Source organism: Rana temporaria, chromosome 12 (assembly GCF_905171775.1).
Source record: "Rana temporaria chromosome 12, aRanTem1.1, whole genome shotgun sequence".
Classification (NCBI taxonomy): Eukaryota; Metazoa; Chordata; class Amphibia; order Anura; family Ranidae; genus Rana; species Rana temporaria.
Window position 1 is genome coordinate 8515253 of NC_053500.1, and position 14307 is coordinate 8529559.

Here is a 14307-nt window from a genome sequence, read left to right on the forward strand (position 1 = left end):
GGGGTACAGGTGATAATATTAGGGGGTACATGTGATAGTATTAGGGGGTACAGGTGATAATATTGGGGGGTACAGGTGATAATATTGGGGGGTACAGGTGATAATATTAGGGGGTACAGGTGATAATATTAGGGGGTACAGGTGATAATATTGGGGGGTACAGGTGATAATATTAGGGGGTACAGGTGATAATATTAGGGGGTACAGGTGATAATATTGGGGGGGCACAGGTTAGAGAGAAGTATTGTCTGGGGGAACGGTGTGGACTGATACTGGGGTGTGGGGGGTGGAGAAGTATTATGGGGAGGGGTTCCTAGGTAGGTAATGTTATTGGGGGAGTGTCCGTGTATTGATATGGAGGGGGTACAGGTGATAGTATTAGGGGGTACAGGTGATAGTATTAGGGGGTACAGGTGATAGTATTAGGGGGTACAGGTGATAATATTGGGGGGTACAGGTGATAATAGGGGGTACAGGTGATAATATTGGGGGGTACAGGTGATAGTATTAGGGGGTACAGGTGATAATATTGGGGGGCACAGGTGATAATAGGGGGTACAGGTGATAATATTGGGGGGTACAGGTGATAGTATTAGGGGGTACAGGTGATAATATTGGGGGGCACAGGTAGTGATGTCAGAGAGAAGTATTGTCTGGGGGAACGGTGTGGACAGATACTGGGGGGTGGAGAAGTATTATGGGGTGGGGTTCCTAGGTAGGTAATGTTATTGGGGGAGTGTCCGTGTATTGATATGGAGGGGGGTGGGGATCACTCCAATACACATGTAGAAGAAGAAGAGACAAGTAGTAGTAGAGGGAGAAGGAGGAGGGGGCGGGGACTGGTGTAGGACAGAAATATGGAGATGAGATCTCATCACACCCAGGAAGTGATCTCCCAAAAATGAGAAGAAGAAGAAGACGACGGAGAAGAAGAGTCATCAACATCTTCATCATCATCATCGCCGCCTCCACCAGCAGGTAGACTCTCCATCCATCCATCCATCCATCCATGACTGCAGGTAACCCTCCAGTGTGCGCCGCCCGCACCAAACTTCTCCAACTCCATTCTTCATACCCCCCCACCCCCCATTCCTATCTACTCTCCTCTCCACTATTCTCTACTTCTCTCCTCTGATATTAGACGCCGACAAAAGTACTTTATTATTATTATTATTATTATTATTGATCGCTGCCGCGTATACATTGTATCTACTCAGGATGATCAAAATCGAGTGATCTCATACGTTCTATCTCCTGTTCCTTCCTAGTGATCGGTGTATACATTGTATCTCTATATAGTGATCGGTGTATACATTGTATCTCTATATAGTGATCGGTGTATACATTGTATCTGTGTATAGTGATCGGTGTATACATTGTATCTCTATATAGTGATCGGTGTATACATTGTATCTCTATATAGTGATCGGTGTATACATTGTATCTCTATATAGTGATCTCTATATACATTGTATCTCTATATAGTGATCGGTGTATACATTGTATCTCTATATAGTGATCGGTGTATACATTGTATCTCTATATAGTGATCGGTGTATACATTGTATCTGTCTAGGATGATCTTGTGTATATAATGTATAACGATCGGTGTATACATTTGTATCTATGTAGAATGATCTCTCTAAATATAGTGATCGGTGTATACATTGTATATAGAGTGTGATCAGTGTGTATACATTGTGTGTGAGTGTAATAAGTGGAGTGTGTTGTATTGTCGGTGAGTTGAGTAAGTTGCAGACACATGGGGGGGGGGGGGGGTCTTCTTGTGTCCTGGGGAAGAGGCAGATGAACAGGAAGCCATCACACACACACAGATCTGCAGCCAGCGTCTATCACTCGGTAGGTCTCCTCTGTATAATGATCTTCTCAGGGACTGCCAATCATACAATGTCTTCTTCTCTATGATGATCCATTATTTCTGCATTGTTCAGTATTGGATCTAACGTGCTGCCTGGGGGGGGGGGGGGGGAGACAGGGGCATTGTGGGTAGTAGCAGAATATTGGGACTGGAGTTCTGTGCACTGACCTTGAAGAGAGAAGTCGTTTTTTTTTCTTCTCTGAGCAGAGAAATGAGAAGAAGTGGAGGGGAAGAAGGAAGTCAGTAGTTCTCTGCCTGTGTACACAATGCACTCCTGTTGTTGTTGGGATCAGATGGTGTATTTTGATAATAAATCTATCAATAGGAAACATTGTAACAACAACAATAATAATAATAATAAGGGATGAGTGGGGCTGGAGGGGGGTGGCTGTGATAATGAAGAAGCCCAGGGCAGCTGGGAGAACTCAGTGCAGCCTCTATTCTGGGCTCAGCACACACTTGCTGACTAATCAATCCAGCTAGAAGAGTGCAGGCAGAGTTTGGAGAAGCTGGGTGCCCCCCTTAGCCAGGTCTGTGTGCCACCCCCAGCCAGGTTTGTATCACCCAGCCCCCCCCCCCCCTCCCAAGTTTGTATGCTGCATGTGCCCCCTCCCAAGTTTGTATGCTGCATGTGCCCCCCTCCCAAGTTTGTATGCTGCATGTGCCCCCCTCCCAAGTTTGTATGCTCCTTGTGCCCCCCTCCCAAGTTTGTATGCTGCATGTGCCCCCCCCTACCAAGTTTGTATGCTGCATGTGCCCCCTCCCAAGTTTGTATGCTGCATGTGCCCCCCTCCCAAGTTTTATGCTGCATATGCCCCCCCCCCCCCCTCTCAGTTTTGGTGATCCCATTGTCTGGCAGGAGTGGGGTTAATCAGCTCGCCCACAGGGCTTCCCTCTCCAGCGTTCTTCTGCAATATGTCCGCCAGTCACCACTGTGTTGAATCCTCCCTCCCCTTTATCTTCTACAAGATCACCTATTCCACTCCAGCACTCGCCTCTCTCCTGCCATGTGCCTAAAGTTTTTCTTCTTCTAAATGCTAATTTCCAATGGCTGTTGCTGCACAGGCATTGCTACTGTTTCCTTGTTCAACCCCCCACCTTCATTAACACAAAAAGGAGAGAGAGAGAGAAGGGGGGAGGAGGAGGCAGCTCTTTAACTATGCTATCTTTTCCAAAGTGGCTTATCTGCCAGCAGCTCAATTCAAATTGATTGAGTTATCCTTCCAAGAATGAAAAGTTTGGCTGGTGGAGTCCAAAAAACAAAGGGGAACAGGAAGAGTTTCATGTATTAAGAAGCCATTTTTGTTTTCCTTTTTATTCCCTGGTTAGTAGTTGTTTGTCACTTATGTGTTACTGGGAGAGCTGGGATGAAATGTTTGGGATATTGGGTATAGGAAAGTCGCATAGGTTGGCCATAGGTCGGGTTACTGTAGGCCGCTTGGTGGCCTTCTCATTCTACTGGGTGGTGCTTGATTGCTGTATGGCAATGGTAAGCAACACGTTTGTTTTGGGGCAAAAAGGCATCTTTAAAAATTTTTTTTTTTTTGAATAAAGCGAATATATATATATATATATATATATATATATATATATATATATATATATATATATATATATATATAAAATCTTAATATTATTAACAGATTTATTTTATTTATTCCAGGTACTTGTATAGTACTGTCAATTTATGCAGCGCTTTGTTATTCAATTTTTTTTCTCCCTTACTATAATGTTGTTTTCTATTCCTTTTTTTTTTTTTATTATTTTGTGTGATATATATAAAAAAATATATTATATATTATATTTAAGAAATAAAAACCTAATAGTATGGAGATTATATATATATATATATATATATATATAATCTCTCCATACTATTAGGTTTTTATTTCTTAAATATAATATATTATTTTTATATATATATATATATATATATATATATATATATATATATATATATATATATATATATATATATATATATATAATGTGTGTGTGTGTGTGTGTGTGTGTGTGTATATATATATATTTGTACTTTTATTTTTTGCAATAATTTTATTATTCACATAACAATCCAGATTGGGTATTTCACATATGCAAATAATAAACAGAAACCCAAATTGCATCTGTTAGAAGTGCAATCAATAACTTCAATGCATTTTATTATGCGTACACACATATGATTTATATATATATATATATATATATAGTTGAACTTGTGTCTTTTTTTCAACCTGACATATAATATATCTATCTATATTACAATCCCATATACCCACAATTGATCCAGAGGAAGACGAAAAACCCCAGCAGAGCATGATCCAATTTTTATATATATATATATATAATATATATAGCAAAATTGGATCATGCTCTGCTGGGGTTTTTTGCCTTCCTCTGGATCAACTGTGGGTATATGGGATTATAATTAATATAAATAAATACATTATTTATATATATATATTTTTATTATAATTTTTTTTTTTTTTTATATGGTTGAACTTGTGTCTTTTTTTTCAACCTGACTATATATATATATATATATATATATTTACACACATTAAACATAATTCTTTCTCAGCATACATGACTTTGTATTATTTTTTTTATTTTTTTGTAAGTGTTATTATTTGCAAAAAAAAAAAAAACTAATCTAGTTAGTTGTGAGTCTTCTGCTCTCCAGAAAAATATGAAAAGTCCTCCTGAAGTTTGGAATAAGACAAAACTGTTACAGTTGTATCCGTTTTTTCTTCTTTCTTCTTCATTCTCTGAACTGTAGAATAGTTCACACCCAATGTTTGCAGCATCGTTAAGTGAAGGCACGGCCCGGGCCCTTGTTAGCATAACACATGGAGGGTGAGAGGCCTTGTAAAGATATGTAAATGTGGGTGGTTGGGGAGCTTTTGAATGATTTTCGTGACTCCAAACATGACTTGCATCTCACAGAAAAACTCCCTTGAATTCAGACAAAAGGAACTTTGCCCATGGGATGTTTATGAAAGATTCCAGTGTACACATCTCTACCTTGACCAGTAGTATGTAGATGTTGGTGATATAATAGCGAAGGTATTTATCGTATATGTATCCTAGGCTCTCAGAAAGCGGCACAACAACAATTCTGAGCTATGTGAGATTTGTACAACAATGCAATGACCTATACCTCTTGCTAATTTCCTCTTCTTCTCTCTTCTAGGTCTGCTATGGATTATATATGACTTGGAGAGGAAATGGTATTGATCAAAGTTCTTCTGGTTGTCATTGTGTACCAAGCCAAGCCCTAGAGGCCGCCTATTATTATTTATTTTTTTCGGTGCTACTTGTGATTCCTGAATGCTCCCGATTTTGTTCTTTTGCACTCATCCAAAAGGGAAATATTTGCCTGCTTTGTTTTAAAACTGGCAGTGAAGATGCCAATTCAGTCCCTTTCTGATTTTGAAGATGGTCCTGACAGCATAGGCAGCTCTGTTTGTTCCCAGATGGAAAGCTCTCGTTCTTCCCGGGCCATGAAGCGTAGGAACCTCCTCTCCCAAAGAACCCTCCAAGAGAGCTTTTTGCTTCCGGCGGAGGGAGACGTCAACTTCGACTGCATGTTTTGCACCGAGTCCTACAGACATCACGAAGATCTGGGGAAACACGTGTTGACCAAACATCGTCCGACACTGTGTGAGCCCACGGTTCTCCGCATCGAGGCGGAGTTCCTCAGTCCTCAGGACAAACTTAGAAGAAGCTCAGAGTCTTCGGTAGAGGAGGTTAGAGATGAGAACGAAGGCTCGGACTGTAAAGTATGCGGTCAAACGTTCGTTGAGTCCTCCGACCTGGAGATCCACATGAAAAAGCACAAAGACTCCTTCACCTATTCTTGCAATATTTGCGGGAGAAGATTCAAAGAGCCATGGTTTCTTAAGAATCACAAAAAGACCCATTCTAGCCGAACGGGAGGAAAAACCAAACCTCAGCCACCAGTTTTTGAGCCTCCGGTGACCATCAATGAGATCGAACAAGAGCAGATCCCCAAAAGCCTTACCTCGTCTTATAAACTTTGCATGGTCTGTGGGTTTTACTTCCCCGACAAGGAGACCTTGATGGACCACAGTAAAATGCACATGAAGGGCTCAAAGCTGACTGGCAAGCCAACAAATTCTGAATCCCCTAAGGAAAATGTGAAGGGTAACAATGGAGTACAAAACACCAAGGAGGGCTTTATGAGCTTCTTGAACCTAAAGCCTGCTTCTGCACCGGTCAAAAAACCCGAAACCGCTCGCAAATGGATTGGGGAACTGGACCCGTTCAATACCTACCAGGCCTGGCAACTGGCGACCAAAGGCAAAGTTGCCCTAGGCCACGGTCAAGTGAAGGAACCTTTCTTTGAGGTCCATATGGACACGGACTCATCGTCTGACAAAGACGAGATTGCAGAGTTTTGGAATACTGTAAAAATTATGCAGCCTGCTCCTGCGGAAGAGCCGCAGAACTTTAAGCATGAAGATGCCAAGGAGGGTCCTGAAATGCAGATTTCGTGTGACCTGAAAATTGATGTGGTGGAGATTCCTGCCACTGAGGTCGAAAACAAAACTTCTGACATCCAGGACAAGTCAACCCTCTGCATTAACTGTGGAAAATCGTTTAAAACCTACCACCAGCTCATCTTACATTCCCGCGTCCACAGGAAGGACAGGAGCGACTCGGAGTCCTCTGCCAGTTATGATGGGCTCTTGGCTAGGGACTCTCCCGATCCTTCCATTGACCTGGATGATATTGAGGGGATCAAAATGGAAGATGTGTCCGAATGGGAAGAAGGCGGTGGTGATTCTGCAACTAATGGTAAGTGATGGTGGCTTTAGGTTCTAAAACCTTTTTAGGGGTCTGATTTATGGAACATATCTAACCGAGGAACTGTTCTAGTCACCTGTAGCAATATGGCATTCTTATGCAAAGTAATAGAAACCTTAAGCCGAGGAACATCAGCCTATGCTAATTGTGAAATCCTTTTATCAGAATGCAGAACTGGTATTTCACTTCCCTGATCGCTCCTTACCTTTTCCTTTTAAATCATTTTGTAGGGTGTAGCGCACCCTAGTGGTGCTCCAGTAACATTATTTGTCCAAGTTAGACCTTTTTAGCACCTGTACTCCATTTTAAACTTGTTAAAAATCCTGCCTATAAGAGCAGATGTCACACCATACCTGTAAAACCTGTTCTGTGCCTCCTCTCTGATTTAGTTTTATAACTGTATCTGCTTTACAGCCCAGTAACAATTCAAAACCCTTTTGTATGGCTGTACTAAAAATCTCTATGCAGGATCTTGTCTAGTTTAATTTTTTTGATTATCCTATTGATATTGTGGCTTCTTTAAAAATCTTTTTATTTATAATTTTTTTTTAAAAATGCAGTATTTAATTTAAGTAAATTTAAGTAAATTCTAAATGCAGTATTTAATTTTAAATTTTTTTGTTTAGATAAAAATGAAGACGATCAAGCAGCTGGCCAGAATAAAGGCCTTCCAACCTCCAGACAATGTGCCTACTGCAGAAAGTCTTTTCGTTCCAACTATTACCTCAATATACATCTCAGGACCCACACAGGTAAGAACGAGAATGCTGGTTGGGTTACCCAAGGGCATAATAAGCCTTTTATTGTATGTCTGGGCACATAAAAAAAAAAAACCTTTCAGTGTATCTCTACAAAACATGCATGCTTTCTCCTGTTCTGTCTCTTTAAGAAAAATGCACATTTATACAGCCAGGCATGGGTGTGCGCAGCCTATTGCATTAGGGTGTGCACCCCAAAGCTCAAACGCCTGTGTGTTATATTTTTGAGAGAGAGATATCTCTCAGCAGTTTTAATTTGTTACAATATAATAAAAGTTGGGATCCACACAGGGAATATGTGCCACACTGGGTGATAAGGGTGTGCCCAGGCACACCTGGCATTCCCTGTGCACCTGCCTATGCAGCCAGGACTCCAGTGAGGTCCTAACTTGAAGCTTAAGATAACACGCTGCCTCAGCAGCACTAAAAAAAGGGGCCGTCCTGAATTAAAATTTTTTGCCTGAAAGTTCCACTTTAACAAAGTACGAAGGGTGGAGGTGGTCTGTAATCCAGCAGAAGATGCAGAGCTGACAACACTGGCTGGGATTCCAGTACAGGTAAGGCACTGTTGTCAGTTTAAACAGGAAGTTAGGAAGAAGGTGGATTTCTAGGAGGTGGCAAGCATAGTCATCTTTTTAATATTGATTGGACCCTCCAGAATCCACTTGCCAACTATTTTCAGGCAGTGCGGGCTCAAGGGGGAGCTGTATTGAGCCCCTTTTGCCCTGCATTAAAGACGACCCTGGTGGCAAGGTTTTTTTCTGTACTTGCTGCTTATCTAAAGAGACACGGGGGGGGGGGTGTGCATGTATTGCAGAGATGGACTGAATGTATCCTATTCTATAGAGGGCTTCTGCTTAATCCAAAGTCGAGGGGTGGAAGAGCCCCACGCTGAGTGGGGTTGGGCTTTGGTGTTACGGGGGGCCAGATGTCACCTATAGCCAGAATGTATTCTGGTATACAGAGGGTTTCTACTTCTGCCAAATATGGAGTTGAGGGGTGGAAGAGTTTCATTCTGAGTTGGGTTTGGTTTTATGGTAGCCAAAGGACAACATCTGAATGGTGCCAAGCTTCTTGGGTGCCAGATAGCAGTCTAATGATCTTTACATAGTCTAATGATCTTTACAAGATGGCTGCAAATATTGAGCAGTGGCTCGGTGGGCATCCTATGAAGGTTAATTGCTACCCTGGGCTCTTTGGTATGCTGCGTTGCCAATCTCTGCACTAACCTCATCCTCTGATTTGCTAAATATTAAAGTGATCTGTAACAATGGTATTTCCAAGAACATGAGCATGCAACTTTGCCAAACTCCTCAGTGTATATGGATTTGTTTCTCAAATACAGACTCTTAAGTTCTAATCTTCTGTTTTCTAGGTGAAAAACCGTACAAATGTGAATTTTGTGACTATGCTGCTGCCCAGAAGACCTCCTTGAGGTATCACCTGGAGAGACACCACAAGTTCAAACCCGGAGAGTCCAACGCTCGAGTGAAGAGCATCAGTAAGAGCTTACAGCTGCTTAAAAGGCTGCCTGAACCGCCTCTTGCTGCTGTCCAACCCCAGGAAACCCATCCATCCCAGCTACCAACAAATGATCACAAAGAGGATCCGCTGATGGCCAAACCACCAAAACGCTTGTCCGCTCTGCGCAACAAACTTGTAAGTGCGAACCAGTGCCTAAAAAATGAAATGGCCCTTGAGAAGAGTGAAGGAGCAAAGGCAAAGCTAGAGGAAACCAGGGCAGCTACTCCTTGCCAACCTCCAAAAACTCCAACCCCGCCTGCAAATGGAGACGTAGAGATGTTCTTGACCTGTGCAGAAACCCTGGATGATGAACCTTGTTTAATAGAGGAGAAACTCTCAACAGAACAACATAGAGACCAAAATGAAATTCTTGGCCTGGACCCTGTTTTAGAGGCTGATCCAGCTCCCCTGGACTTGTGTATAAGGCCTACCAAGAACTTGTCAGCAAAGTTATACAACCGTGCCTTACTGTCCATGCGTACCTGCCCTTATTGCACCTTTAAAACCTTATACCCGGAGGTGTTGTCCATACACCAAAGGCTCACCCACAAACAGAACTATGAACCTGCCCATAAAGTCAGGGGGAAAAACCCAGCTCTCGTGTTGAAAATGAGACGCACCGGTTGTCCTCCAGCATTACAGGGCGTGGACGTGTCCCCATTACAGATGGAGAGACCCAGGCTAAAGGGTCGCCCAACGCCACAGCCAAAGGTGACCGAGAAACCGAAACGGGCATTGGCCCAGGCAAACAAAGTTGTTAATCCACCACCAAGTGTAGAACAGGAGAATAAACCTGTTGCATCATCCTGTTCAACCTCATCAAACTATCATCCTGTTCAACAAAATGGCCAACAACCCAGAAATGTCAGATACATGCAGCCGGACCTGCAAGGCATCACGCACCTTCTGGAGAGAATGCCACAACCTGAGCAAAGACATCCTCAGTGGAATCCTTCCACCAGTCAGAGAAGCAATACAATGGTGCCCATCGAACGTCCCTATCCCATGGTGCCGGTGTGGTCTGGCGAGCATCCCTTTAACCGGCCTGGAATGGCTCCTCCAGAACTTGGGGAACCTTTCGCCAAAAGGGTAAAGCACCCCAATATCCCAGCCTCTGTCTCTTCTGCTTACTTGAATGCAGAGATGGCCAAAAGACTGCAACCCGGCCAAGTCAGTGTTATGAGTGGGGAAATTCCACCCGGCAAGGCGGTAAACCCTCCATTACCCAACAAAGTGTCTCATCCGTATGAGTTAGATGCCCGCTGGAACATCCTGAAGTCCTATGAACAACCTACAGCTGCTGGACCATCATACAGAAACCCCAACATGCCTCTTGGTCAGGGATCTACTTCTGCAATGGAAGGTACGTTTTATTGGGGAAGTGCAATACAGTAGACTTCCTGAGCTTTCTACTCCCACTGGCCCGTCTGAAGGACAATAAACTGTCTCTTTGTTTAGAAAGTTTGGAGACCTCTGATCTAGATATAAAAGGTGTCATTGCCCACTTGTTTTTGGACATAATAGACTAAAACCATAAATCCCAACGTAAGCTCTGTGTAAGCTCCATATTGGCTAGCGTCAGAGCTTACACAAGGTTAAGTCCACTCCCTCTCCCATATGACTGGCCCCCTAGGCCCAAACTGCATCTTGGGAAGAGGTCACGTGTTCCCCCAATGCTGTGGGTATTTTTGATGGCTCAACAGGGGTAAGGGCTGTAATTTTTTTGGGAAATTGCAATACAGTAGACCTGTAAGAGCTTACAAAGGCCTAATGTCCATCCCCTCCTTCATATGATTGGCTACTTGGGCCCCCAACACTGCATCCTAGGAGGAGGTCGCATGCTCCCCCATGCTCTGGGTATTTGTGATGGCTCAACGGGGGCAAAGGGCTGTAAAAGTGATTTATAAATGGGCTTCCAAATGGGCAGCTTGATCTTTTTGAACTGGGTTTAGGACGATTGGTGAGGGTTTTAGCAGGTCGGGTGCCAATTGGAAGCCACTCAAGCTTGGCCATACACTAGCAGCATTTCATAACCTTTTTTTGTTTTTAAGAACATTTGTTTGGTTCTCATTCTTTTTAGGAAGTAAATTGTTTAGTGAAGGGTTGATCTTCATGTTTGATCATTGGTGGTTATGCTTTGTTTGTCCCATCTAACAAGAACCCCTCTGTTTCCATCCACAGTGAAAAATACTCCGTTGTATCAACGGATATCGAAACGAGTTTTTGGACCGAATGAAAAGACCACTTAGAAGCATCTTAAAGGGTAAGTGGAAACTTTTCTTATCAAAGGGTAGCTATTGGCAGTAGCCCATAGCATCCATTCAATGTAGGCTCTCGAGTTTCAGTCATAGACATTGGTCACATTGAGTGCCACACTATTTGTATTACTGGACATTCTAAAGGCAAGCGGCTTATTAAAGATCGCTTGTCATCCATCCACAATGTAGGGAGCCATGTTATGGAAGACTGCTTTTTCCCTTCATGCCTTATACCAGTGGTCTTCAAACTGCTGGCCCAGGGCCCAAATGTGGCACTTTAATAGCTTTTATCTGGCACCCAGCGGTGGGGCACTCTTTCTCCCACTGGCACCCAGGGATGGGGTCCTATTCCTTTCATTAATACTAACGATGGGGCATTAACTCCCGCTGGCCACAGTCTGATGCTTCTAAAGCCTGAAGGACGACCCCTCCACCTTATACCAACCATTCTCAGTTGGTTCCTCCAGGGGTTTCAAAGGTGTTCCTTGAGCTTTGGCTGACGTGACCAGTTTGCTTGTGCCTGCATAATTCTGGGTCCAATGCAACCTGACAGAGAAAGCGGCATGATACCAGTGCTCTTTTTAGCTGCCTGGAAGGATAGCATTCTGACCACCACTGTAAAGGGTGGGCATTCTTTCCATTGACCACCAACATAAGTAGTTTTCTTCCTACATGCCACCAATAGAAAGAGACGTTCTTCCCACTGACCACCAATGTATTTTTATCAGGGATTCCTTTGGACCTTAAAATTATTTCAAGGGTTGAGAGACTGCCTTAAGCCTCATACACACGATCGGACTTCCAGCTGACTTCTCCGTGGATTTTTGTCCAAAGGGCGTTGGCCGGGAACTTGTTCTGCACACAGACGGCAGAACTTTTTCAGCCAACATTCACCAAACTACGTGTTTTTTTTTAGCTCTTTACTGACACCCTTTGGGAAACTTCTGCTATTGTTGTCTGATGGTTGGCATTGGTTCAAAGCATGTGTGTTTGTACTTTTGTACAGACGATTGGATAATCCGACGGAACACATTTGTTGTCAGACAATTTGAGAGCACAGCCAACATTGGTTTTCAAAAATTCCGACAACAATTGTCCGATGGAACGTACAGACAGTCGGATTATCCAACAAAACGCGTCCATCGGACAATTGTTGTCGGAATAGCCGATCTTTATACAAACAAGGCATGAAGGGGGAAAGCTGTCCTCTTCCATAGTATGACTTCCCTACAGTTTGACATCTTTGCCGCTGGATGACCTTTTCCCGGCACTGCCTAGGAGATCTATAGTATTTAGTGGGTGTTTTAATACCCGGCTTGACGATGTGTTGTCTTTCCTCCGTACTGTTTGAACATTGGTAGTAACTGATCCTCTTATTTTTCAGGGCTGTGGAGGATATCGGAAGCATTCTGTGAGTGCTCACCAAGCTGCTACCTTTCTTCTATACTGGAACCTTCTTCCTACGCAAGCTGTGATTGTACTATCAAGCGACACTAAACTTTATTTTTCTACCGTGTTTTTTTTTTTTTTTTTTCGTTGGAAGTTGCGCCAGAAGGCGTCCCTGCTGAAGTCGCATCTCTGGGAATGTACAATTCATAGATATCTATATTTTTTATTTGTATTGTTCTTGGAGCAAAGTCTTGTTGAAAGGAAAAATTACCAAATCTAATGGGAGACTTATTTCTGTATACTTGAGCGCCCCCCGATGGTTTGTGTACTGGGGCTGAATTTTTTTTTTTTTTTTTATGAAGTGGATATTCTACAACTTTTGGTTTCCCATTTTGTTGACTTGATTAACAAATAAATGGTTAAAAAAAAATTAGGTTTTTCTCCATGGCCACTGTTTTTGTGTGTGTGTATAGATACCTCAGGTATTTATAGAAAAACAGATTTTTTTTTTCTTCCACGCCTTAATCTCGCACTGTTACTATGCTGTTCACTGTGCCCCCCTCCCCGTTTCAAAGTCTTGTTGCTGTATTTTTGACCCTCAAGTGGGACCTGCACACCCAATTCCCCCTTACGAACTTGGCCTGATCTGATCTACGCACTGAAAGGGCTGCTTTCCACAATAAACTAAAACAAAAAAGCCCAGAAGAACATTTGTGGATGAACATATGAACATTTCAGAGACTTGTCAGAATTTAGGCTTCCTGTTTTGGTACCTCCATGGAAAATTGCAGCCAAGTGTTTATGGTGGCCCTTCTTGAACTCAAAGATGGCAGCTAAACCTAGACCAGGCTGATGTGTGTTAACCAAACTTCTTCTGTTGGGGCATGGGAGGGTATTACAGAATATATTATTGGTAACCCTTTTTATTTCAAATCAAGTGCCTTCTTTTCTTCTGGGTTTGCTGATCCTTCTAAGATGGGTTGATGGTTGTTTTTTGACCGCCAAGTAAACGGGGAATTTCCTGTGTACTTTGATGGGTTTTTTTCTTCCCCATGAGCAAACTACTGTTGTCTTAAAGTGGACCTTCCATGCCATGGGGAGGGTCTGGTGTTTTGCAAGTGGCCTCCCAATGAATCAACTTGACCTCAACATGCCTCTTGGAAGAGCTAGGAGTTTGTAGGCCTAAAAAGGCCCTTCAGCCTTCCATGGATCCTCCATGCCAAAAACAGGGTATGTGTGTGTTTAAATCCTTCATGACAAAAAAAAACTAAATTTCCAGCCTCCCAATGAATCATGGTAACATCACCATGCCTCATGGAAGATCTAGGAGTTTGGAAGCCCCTAAAATTTCACTCTAGCCCTACATGGATCTCCATGCCAAAGAGGGTATGGAGTTATTTTTTTGGAAGCTCCCTTTCAATCCCAAAGCTTCTGGGTTACAACACTGTGCCTTACAGCAGAGCTAGGAGCTTGAAAGCCCCTGAGATATACTCCAGCCCACAGAGGCGGCTCTTTAATTAGGCGGTCGCCTAAGGTCTCACACACACATGGCGCCTAATTTGCCTTTGCTCAATCACTGTGTGCTGGATCCGTGCAGCTTTTTTTTATTTGTTTGAATTTTTTTTTGTTTACCCATTATGTCTAAGTTTTGTGCCTCACAAAGCCTAGA

At 42.9% G+C, this 14307-nt stretch overlaps 1 protein-coding gene across 1 annotated transcript; it reads left to right on the forward strand.

Annotated features, from left to right (window-relative positions):
- The first annotated feature begins 848 nt into the window (after nt 1-848).
- ZNF217 (zinc finger protein 217) lies at nt 849-13905 on the forward strand. The gene is made up of 6 exons (XM_040329770.1): nt 849-1019; nt 5073-6700; nt 7336-7461; nt 8843-10354; nt 11173-11254; nt 12634-13905. Exons 2-5 carry the CDS (start codon nt 5287-5289, stop codon nt 11238-11240), a joined length of 3120 nt encoding a protein of 1039 aa, XP_040185704.1. The 5' UTR covers nt 849-1019; nt 5073-5286; the 3' UTR covers nt 11241-11254; nt 12634-13905.
- The last annotated feature ends 402 nt before the right edge of the window (nt 13906-14307 follow it).

Bases quoted from the DNA above. Each gene is read 5' to 3' on its own strand.
- ZNF217 (XM_040329770.1), top strand. From the start codon at position 5,287: ATGCCAATTCAGTCCCTTTCTGATTTTGAAGATGGTCCTGACAGCATA. The intron at 6,701-7,335 runs GTAAGTGATGGT...TTTTTTGTTTAG, and splicing joins TGGTGATTCTGCAACTAATG to ATAAAAATGAAGACGATCAA. The intron at 7,462-8,842 runs GTAAGAACGAGA...TCTGTTTTCTAG, and splicing joins ACATCTCAGGACCCACACAG to GTGAAAAACCGTACAAATGT.